The 10000-nt window shown below is 39.5% G+C and overlaps 1 protein-coding gene across 1 annotated transcript in view; it reads right to left on the reverse strand.

Moving 5' to 3' along the window:
• Nucleotides 1-10000, reverse strand: part of LOC125033189 (titin-like) — a 249636-nt gene that overhangs the window by 52402 nt on the left and 187234 nt on the right. The window contains 3 exon segments of the mRNA XM_047624561.1: nt 1-4667; nt 8353-8433; nt 8948-9934. The exon segment at nt 1-4667 is cut by the window's left edge and continues 100 nt beyond it. Of these exon segments, the coding sequence (XP_047480517.1) occupies nt 1-4667; nt 8353-8433; nt 8948-9934 (5735 nt within the window).

A 10000-nucleotide genomic window follows, 5' to 3' on the forward strand; every position in this document is an offset into this window, starting at 1 on the left:
GACCTGTTGTGTTTGTTGCACCTGCTGCGCCACCTGTTGTGTTTGTTGCACCTTCTGCTTCACCTGTTGTGTTTGTTGCACCTGCTGAGTCACCTGTTGTGTTTGTTGCACCTGCTGAGTCACCTGTTGTGATTTTTGCATTTGCACAGTCATCTGTTGTTCTTGCTGTACAGCTGCCTTTTGCACAGTTTGTTGAACTTGTTTTTGTTCAACCACAACCTGCTTTTCATGTTGCATAGTAGGTACTATCTGTTCTTTGGGTTTCTCAAGAATGGTTTCCTTATGAACAGTGACGCGTTGCTCATGAGATGGTTGCAGTTTTACATTCTCTGAAAATGGAGCAACTGATTCTTGCTTTGTCATCTCCTCATAACTTACTACTTGAGTTGGTTGCTGAGTAACAATTGTCTTTTGCAAGATCTTGGGTTCTAAACTTATTTCAGCTTTCTCTGTAACTTTGAGTCCTGAGGAAACCTCTACTGTTGTTTCTGGTTCTTGGACAACTACCATTTCTTTTTGCACCACAACTGGTTTTCGAACTACAGTTGTCTGCAGCACTTGTGGTTCTTGAATGACTTCAGCTTTTGTTGTCACCACTCTTGTAGTAACTTCCTTTATTTCTTCTGGTTTCTCAGCAGTCATAATTTCCTGCTGGACCAGTGTAGGCTGTTGAATTACAGTAGTTTTCTCCAGAACCTTTGGTTCTTCAACAATCATAGCTTTCTCTGCGACAACTTTAGGTTTCTTGACTTCTCGAACTTCTTGAGTTATCACAGGCTGTTCTTCTGTGACCTTCTCTTGTTGCAGTACTTGTGTCTTCTGCACAGCAACCTTCTGCATAACTTGAGTTTGTTGTGAGACCTTAGCCGTCTGCTGGGTCATTTTTGGTTGCTTCATTACTATGGTCTCTTCAGTTTTTTGTAAAGCAGGCTGTGGTTCTGCAACAGTTGTGACCTTCTGTATAGTTACTTTCTCTTTTGGCTGTTCAATATGGGTCTCTTGAACAACTGTCTTTTTAATAATTTGCTGTTGAATTGGCTGTGTAATTTGTTGTGTGGTTTCCTGTATAACCTGGGGTGAGACTTTCTGAACTATCATAGTGGTAGTCTTTTCTGGCTCAGTAAACTCCTGTGTCACTACCTTTGTCACCTTCTGTGTTCCCTGCTGTGTCACCTGCTGTGTGACTTGCTGTGTCATCTGCTGTGTGACTTGCTGTGTCACCTGCTGTGTTGCTTGCTGCTGGACAGGCTTTGGCGCAGCAGGTGCGGTTTCAGGACGCTCTGGAATAGGTGTAGGTTGTAGCTGAACAGTTTTAATTTCCTCCTGAACAACAGTCTTTCTCCATGGAACCTGATCCTGTTGTTGTTCAATGACCTGTTCTGGTTTTGGTGTTGGTTTGGGCTCTTCTGGTTTTGGTGTTGGTTTAGGCTCTGCTGGTTTAGGTGTTGGTTTGGGCTCTTCTGGTTTAGGTGTTGGTTTGGGCTCTTCTGGTTTAGGTGTTGGTTTGGCCTCTTCTGGTTTTGGTGTTGGTTTAGGCTCAGCTGGTTTAAGTGTTGGTTTGGGCTCTTCTGGTTTAGGTGTTGGTTTAGGCTCAGCTGGTTTAAGTGTTGGTTTGGCCTCTTCTGGTTTAGGTGTTGGTTTGGCCTCTTCTGGTTTTGGTGTTGGTTTGGCCTCTTCTGGTTTAGGTGTTGGTTTGGGCTCTACTTTCTTTAATGTTGGTTTAAGCTGTACTGTTTCTTCTTCTTTTGGTTCAGGTGTTGGTTTAGGTTGTACTTTCTTTAGTGTTGGTTTTTGTTCTTCTGGTTTAGGTGTTGGTTTTGGCTCTACTTTCTTTATTGGTTTAAGATCTACAGTTTCTTCCTCTGCTGGTTTTGGTGTTGGTTTCTTAGGTGTTGGTTTAAGTTGAACAGTTTCTTCTGGTGTTGGTTTTGGCTCTACTTTCTTTAATGGTTTAAGTTGAACAGTTTCTTCCTCTGTTGGTTTTGGTGTTGGTTTCTTAGGTGTTGGTTTAAGTTGAACAGTTTCTTCCTCTGTTGGTTTAGGCTCTACTTTCTTTATTGGTTTAAGTTGAACAGTTTCTTCTGGTGTTGGTTTTGGCTCTACTTTCTTTAATGGTTTAAGTTGAACAGTTTCTTCTGGTGTTGGTTTTGGCTCTACTTTCTTTAATGGTTTAAGTTGAACAGTTTCTTCCTCTGTTGGTTTTGGTGTTGGTTTCTTAGGTGTTGGTTTAAGTTGAACAGTTTCTTCCTCTGTTGGTTTAGGCTCTACTTTCTTCATTGGTTTAAGTTGAACAGTTTCTTCCTCTGTTGGTTTTGGTGTTGGTTTCTTAGGTGTTGGTTTAAGTTGAACAGTTTCTTCTGGTGTTGGTTTTGGCTCTACTTTCTTTATTGGTTTAAGTTGAACAGTTTCTTCTGGTGTTGGTTTTGGCTCTACTTTCTTTAATGGTTTAAGTTGAACAGTTTCTTCCTCTGTTGGTTTTGGTGTTGGTTTCTTAGGTGTTGGTTTAAGTTGAACAGTTTCTTCCTCTGGTTGTTTTGGCTCTACTTTCTTTATTGGTTTAAGTTGAACAGTTTCTTCCTCTGTTGGTTTTGGTGTTGGTTTCTTAGGTGTTGGTTTAAGTTGAACAGTTTCTTCTTCCTCTGACTTAGGCTCTACTTTCTTAAATGGTTTAAGCTGGACCGTTTCTTCTTCAGCTGGTTTTGGTGTAAGTTTCTTAAGTGTTGGTTTAAGCTCAACAGTTTCTTCCTCTGGTGTTGGTTTTGGCTCTACTTTCTTTAGTGTTGGCTTAAGCTGAACTGTTTCCTCTTCTGTTGGTTTTGGTGTTGGTTTCTTTGGTGTTGGTTTAAGTTCAACAGTTTCTTCTTCTGGTGTTGGTTTAGGCTCTAATTTCTTTAGTGTTGGTTTATGTTCTGGTTCAGGTGTTGGTTTGGGTTCAACTTTCCTTGGTACTGGTTTGAGTTCAACTGTTTCTCCTTCTGTTGGTTTTGGTGTTGGTTTAGGCTCTAATTTCTTTAGTGTTTGTTTAGTTTCTTCTGGTTGTGGTGTTGGTTTAGGTTCAACTTTCTTTAATGTTGGTTTGAGTTGAACAGTTTCTTCTTCTGCTGGTTTTGGTGTTGGTTTCTTTAGTGTTGGTTTAAGTTCAACAATTTCTTCTTCTGGTGTTGGTTTGGGCTCTACTTTCTTTAGTGTAGGTTTAAGCTGAACTGTTTCTTCTGCTGTTGGTTCTGGTGTTGGTTTAGGTTGTACTTTCTTTAGTGTTGGTTTTATTTCTTCTGGTTTTGGTGTTGGTTTCTTTAGTGTTGGTTTAAGTTCAACAGTTTCTTCTTCTGCTGGTTTTGGTGTTGGTTTTGGCTGAACTGGTTTTAGTTTAGGCAAAGGTTCAGTTGGTTCTTCCTCAACAGCTTGTTTTGGTTTCACCTCAGCTGGCTTTGGTGTTGGCTTGGATTCTGTGGGTGTTGGTGTAGGTTTAAGTTTCTCAACAATTGGCATTACTTTTTCTTCTGTTATCTTTGGACTAGTAATTTGTAATGTCTCAGGTACTGGTGTTAATTCAGGTTTTAGCTCTATCAGAGCAGGTGTTGGCTTCTCTTGTGCTGGAATAGGTGTTGGTTTTTGCTCTACTGTAGGTGCTTGTTTTTGTTCTGCTAGAGGAGTTGGTTTCAATTGTACTACAGCAAATGTTGGCTTATCATCTACTGTATCAAGTGTCGGTTTCTGCTGTGCTGGAGCAGGTGTTAGTTTTTGATCTACTGGAGCAGGTGTTGGTTTCTGTTGTGCTGGAGCAAGTGTTGGTTTAAGCTCTACTTGAGCAGGTGTTGGTTTTTGCTCTACTGGAGCAGGTGTTGGTTTCTGTTGTGCTGGAGCAGGTGTTGGTTTTTGCTCTACTGGAGCAGGTGTTGGTTTTAGCTCTACTGGAGCAGGTGTTGGTTTTTGCTCTACTGGAGCAGGTGTTGGTTTTAGCTCTACTGGAGCAGGTGTTGGTTTTTGCTCTACTGGAGCAGGTGTTGGTTTCTGTTGTGCTGGAGCAGGTGTTGGTTTAAGCTCTACTTGAGCAGGTGTTGGTTTTAGCTCTACTGGAGCAGGTGTTGGTTTTTGTTGTGCTGGAGCAGGTGTTGGTTTAAGCTCTATTTGAGCAGGTGTTGGTTTCTGTTGTGCTGGAGCAGGTGTTGGTTTCTGCTGTGCTTGAGCAAGTGTTGGTTTTAGCTCAACCTGAGCAGGTGTTGGCTTTTGCCCTACTGGAACAGATGTTGTTTTTTCCTCTACTGCAGGTGTTGGTTTCTGTTGTGCTGGAATAGATGTCGGTTTTAATTGTGCTGGAGCTGGTTTCAGTTTTTGCTCCACTTGTGCTGGAGCAGGTGTTGGTTTAAGCTCTGCTTGAGCAGGTGTTGCTTTTTGCTCTACTGGAGCAGGTGTTGGTTTTAGCTCTACTGGAGCAGGTGTTGGTTTTAGCTCTACTGGAGCAGGTGTTGGTTTAAGCTCTATTTGAGCAGGTGTTGGTTTTTGTTGTGCTGGAACAGGTGTAGGTTTCTGCTGTGATGGAGCAGGAGTTGATTTTAGCTCAACCTGAGCAGGTGTTGGTTTCTGTTGTGGTGGAGCAGGTGTTGGCTTTTGCTCTACTAGAACAGATGTTGGTTTTTCCTCTACTGCAGGTGTTGGTTTCTGATGTGCTGGAATAAGTGTGGGTTTCAGTTGTGCTGGAGCAGGTGTTTGTTTTTGCTCTACAGGAACAGGTGTTGGTTTTTGCTCTAGTGGAACAGTTGTTGGTTTCTGTTGTACTGGAGTGGGTGTTGGTTTTTGTTCTACTAGAACAAATGTTTTTTCATCTAATGCAGGTGTTGGTTTCTGTTGTGCTGGAATAGGTGTTGGTTTTTGCTCCACTGGAGCAGGTGTTGGTTTAAGCTCTACTTGAGCAGGTGTTGGTTTCTGTTGAGCTGGAGTAGGTGTTGGCTTTTGCTCTACTGGAACAAATGTTTTTTCCTCTATTGCAGGTGTTGGTTTCTGTTGTGCTGGAATAGGTGTCGGTTTAAATTGTGCTGGAGCTTGTGTTGGTTTAAGCTCTACTTGAGCAGGTGTTGGTTTCTGTTGTGCTGGAGTGGGTGTTGGTTTTTGTTCTACTTGAGCAGGTGTTGGTTTCTGTTGTGCTGGAGTAGGTGTTGGCTTTTGCTCTACTGGAACCAATGTTGTTTTTTCCTCTACTGCAGTTGTTGGTTTCTGATGTGCTGGAATAGGTGTCAGTTTTAATTGTGTTGGAGCTGATGTTTTTTGCTCCACTGGAGCAGGTGTTAGTTTCTGTTGTGATGTAATAGGTGTCGGTTTTAACTGTGCTAGAGCTGGTGTCAGATTTTCCTCTACTGGAGCAGGTGTTGGTTTCTGTTGTGTTGGAGTAGGTGTAGTATTTTGCTCATCTTGAGCAGGTTTTGTTTTTTTCTCTACTGGAGCAGGTGTTGATTTCTGTTGTGTTGGTTTAGGTGCTAGTTTTTGCTCTATTGTAACAGATGTTGGTGTTTGCTCTACTTGAACAGGTGTTGGTTTCTGTCGTGCTGGAGCAGGTGCTGATTTTGGCTCTACTGGAGCAGGTGTTAGGTTTTGCTCTAATGGAACAGGTGTTGGTGTTTGCTCTATTTGAGCAGGTGTTGGTTTCTGTCGTGCTGAAATAAGTGTTGGCTTCAGTTGTGTTGGACCAGGTGTTGGTTTTTGCTCTACTTGAGGTGTTTTTTGCTGTACTGGAGCAGGTGTTGGTTTCTGATATGCTGAAGCAGCTGTTGGCTTTTGCTCTACTGAAACAGGTGTTGGTGTTTGCTGTACTGGACTGAATGTAGGTTTTCCCTCTACTGAAGGTGTTGGTTTCAGCTGTACTGGGGCAGGTGTTTTATGCTCTCTTGGAATGGGTATTGACATTTGCTCTACTGTAGTTGGTGTTGTTTTCTGTTCTGGAGCAGGTTTTAGTTCTGGCTCCACTTGAGTAGGTGTCAGTTTATGCCCTATAAGTGCAGGTGTTGGTGTTTGCTCTTCTGGAGCTGGTGTTGGCTTTTGATCTGTTGGAGCAAGTGTTTGTTTCAGGTGTACTGATTTTGGTTGTGCTGTAAGTGTTAGTTAGTGATTTGCAGCAGATTTTTTTTTGGCTTTTTGGAGCAGGTATTACATTTTGTTGTGGTGAAACATGTGTATGTGTTACTTGTATGACAGATGGTGTTTTTTTAGCTACTGTTGGATCTTTTGAAACAGATGTATGTATTTGCTCTGCTGGGGCAGTTGTTGGAATCAATTGTACTGCACTGGCTGATTTTTGCTGTGATGAACCAAATAGCTAGTAATTGGTGATTTTTAAAAATCTAATATTACAAGTTTTGGTTTCTGTTGTTGTTGTTTTTTTGCTCTGCTGGTGTATGTCTTTTCTCTATTGGAGTAGGCATTGGTTTTGGTTGTGCAAGTGAGATTCAGGGTATCTTACAGTAGGCCTCTGCTTTAGTTTTGTTATTGTAACATTATTTCATTGTAACTATTGCTGGGACATATTTTAGTGTTTTACCTATTGGATGTGTGTGCTATACCAAACTAGGCATTAATTTTTGTTGTGTGGGGAGGAGGTGTCCGATTTTCTTCTTATGGTGACAGAGATGTAATTAGTTCTGTTTGAATAAGAGTGAGTTTTTGTTGTATTGTCTTTTTTGTGTGTGTTCTGGTAAGTACCTATTTTATTTTATTTGTTAAGGGTGTGTGTTGGTATCATAATTTAGACTACTGATCAAACAATGCTAATATGGATTGTGTGCTGTTGTCAAAAGTTACAGAAACTACAATTCTGACAGAGCTGGCTCAATATTTTTTTATTTTTACTCAACTTGGTGTTTTGGGGGAATTGGTTTTTTATCATTAGGGATTTGTTTCAAACATAAATGCATTCACAGATTAATGTTTATCTGTAAGCAATTAGGGAATCAGATACTGAATTTAATCCCCCCCTCCTCAAAAAATAACAAAAAAAAACTCACTTGTATGAAATAACAGGGAGGAAAGATCTACACCTGACATTGGAAAAAAATATGCAGCATAACCTACATTCATGAAGAATTATGAATCTAACCATCTTCACTGGTAATGATGAATAGTTAGTTATATCATATTAAAACAAGACAAATCTTATTCTATTTTTTTTAGGTTTTGGTCCACAGTCTAAAAAATGAAAAAGTAAATTCCAAACTATTCATTGGTATTGGATGAAATATTTCAAGCAATATATTTTTTAAATCATAAAAGCTGTATCTTACCATCACTTCAGATGATGTTGACAATAACTTCTTTATACCAATACATAAAGTTTGATAAAATAATTCTGTGAGATCTATGTGTCAATGCTAGACATGAAATCCTGTAGGATGGTAGATCTTGAGAACCCAAACTTATTACTTATGCAAATCCTGGGTTCAGTTATTAACAGAAGAAAATTAATTGTCTCCACTGATATTTCAAATTAGTGAGGTTCATAGTGTATGAGTATATTAAATATGATTTCATATAATTTAATATGATAAACTGCTTACAATCTTTGCTAGATATTTAAGGGGAAACATTATATTTTCATAATGTTGGGTGGATTGCCAGCAAACTCCTTGAGTTGCATGCTTGTGTGCTTGATATCATTGTGTTGGACTAATTGTTTGCATGTTTTAAAAGTATCGAGAGTACATATTCTGTATGTGTAAGTGTAAGATTGTAGGACTGTTTATGTTTATCATGATTATGTATACACTGCTAATATAATGTGTTTAAAAAATAAACTAAAAATAATGAAAGGTCACTGTAATGTGTGCTGTAAAAAATGTTAACAAGAAAGAAGGCATAATCTTCATAAAAATATGTTTGTATAGTATAATAAACTGAGTAGGAATTAATAATTAGTAACTGCATTTTAAATACACACTGTATGGTCAGTAAAAGAGAAATAATATCCTGTAATACTACATTGAATGAAGTTCTGTAAAAAGTTCTTTCTGGTTCATTCTTTAATATCTCAATATAGTAAATAATTGTGCATATGTATAAAAAAAACTATAATAATGTGTTTTGATAAAACTGTTCTCTGTATCACTGTGTAAGAATTAATCTCAAAAGGACTTTATATGGTTACAAATAAAAAAAGGGCTTAATATTAATGTTAATTACCACAACTGCTGAGATGCTCTCCTGTACAGCCTCTGTCAGTCTACAGACTTTTGGAATATTAAATATTTCAAAATATATCCCAGAGTTTATAAAAGGGATTTGAAAAATAACAGCTTAAAAGAAAATGAAAAGGAATGTTTAAAATCAAATGTAGAGAAGGAAGAAAGAAAAACACTAAGCTGGCCTTACCTGTCCTGACTTCAGATACCTCAGCCATCGTCATCTCCTGCTCATGAATGACTTCCCAGGCCTGTTCTGCCAGCACCCTCTCTGTTTGGATCAGGTGGGTAGCCAAGGTCAGTCTTTACTTCCTTGATATCCTGCACAGTCCGCCTTACTCTTGAAACTTGAAGCTAACTACACTACTAATAACTCTAATATGCAAAACCATTCCTTCTACAGTTTATGTTGATGTTTGCCTTGTTTGCAGGCATGTATGTAACTGGTGAAAATCTAATCTATATTGTCTGAAAATTTTACATTTTGCTTTGCTATATGCTATAACATCTTCCCTATTCATTTAAATACTCATGTACTGTAAATCCTGGCATCAAAATGGTATAAAAGTTAGTCTTCTTATATTGAAAATGTATGTAGAATGCACTGTTATCTTATATGTTCTTTGAGTCTCTCAACTGGTCTTAATATTTGAGAGATCAGAATCTATAATTCTGTTTACTATAGTAAACATGAAACACATAGCTAACTGATGACTGCAGTTTTCTATGACTCAAACAGACGGTCCTTACCATAAGCCTTAACAACAAAGTTTGATATAACGTACCATCCTTAGCATCACGATAAGCCTCTTCAACCAGCACCTGAGCAACCATGACAGAATGGCCATGCTTCTCCACAATGTTGACAAGAGGTTGTTGTGTCTCAGGCTTCTTCAAAGTTGGTAGTTTACCAGCCACACATGATGCAATGATTTCCTCGGTCTGGATGCCCTTGTTCAACATCTGTGATACTTCGGTCAACTCCTGAGTGGTTGATGACCACTTGCCCATCTCTCGAGGGATGACATCCTTGAAGAGTGTATCAGGCTTGACGTTCTTAGCATATTTAAGCATACGCAAGAAAGCCTTGAGACCAACAGGATGCTTCTTGGCCTGTTCCTGGATTTCTTCAGCCAGCACAATGGACACATTTCTTTGGTGACCAATGTACTCGCAAACCTTGACAAGAGCGCTCTGAATGTTTGGTTGCTGAAGGGCTTTGAACTCGCCAGCACGGAACATTGACCAGATCTCATTGACTCTAACACTGTTCTTCAGTAGTGTATGAACCTTAGCCAATTCATGAATAATTTGCTCATCTTCAAAGAATTGAGGTGCTACCTCCCTGACAACTTCCTCTCCCTTGATGGAAGTCTCTGAAACTTTCACAAAGCATTTGACACCAGGGATCTGGTTTGGAGCAAATTCATTAGGCTCAAGTTCTGGATAATTATCCTCAAATGAAACTGCTGATTTCCAGTTGCTATATAATTCAGCAACGCAGTGTTCCTTTGGAGTTTTCTTTACTTCCTTTACCTCTTCAACAACCTTAGGCCTCCAGACATTCTTTTTGGCATCCTCCAGCTCCTGCTGGCGCTGAGCCTGACGGTTCACCTTTTCTTGCTTAAGTCTGGCCATTGCTTCCTCATGCTCTTTCTTTTGCTTGAGTGAACGTTCTCTCTCCTTCTCCTTCATATGTTCAGCAGCATGTTGGATGTTCACAGCTGCATATCTCTCATTGCTTACCTTCAGCTTCTCTTCATATGTTAGTTCTGATTTAAAGAAAAATAACACAAAACTCAAAAAAATGCTGATTACTTAAAGACTGATACCTTCCC

This window comes from Penaeus chinensis, chromosome 16 (assembly GCF_019202785.1).
Source record: "Penaeus chinensis breed Huanghai No. 1 chromosome 16, ASM1920278v2, whole genome shotgun sequence".
NCBI lineage: Eukaryota > Metazoa > Arthropoda > Malacostraca > Decapoda > Penaeidae > Penaeus > Penaeus chinensis.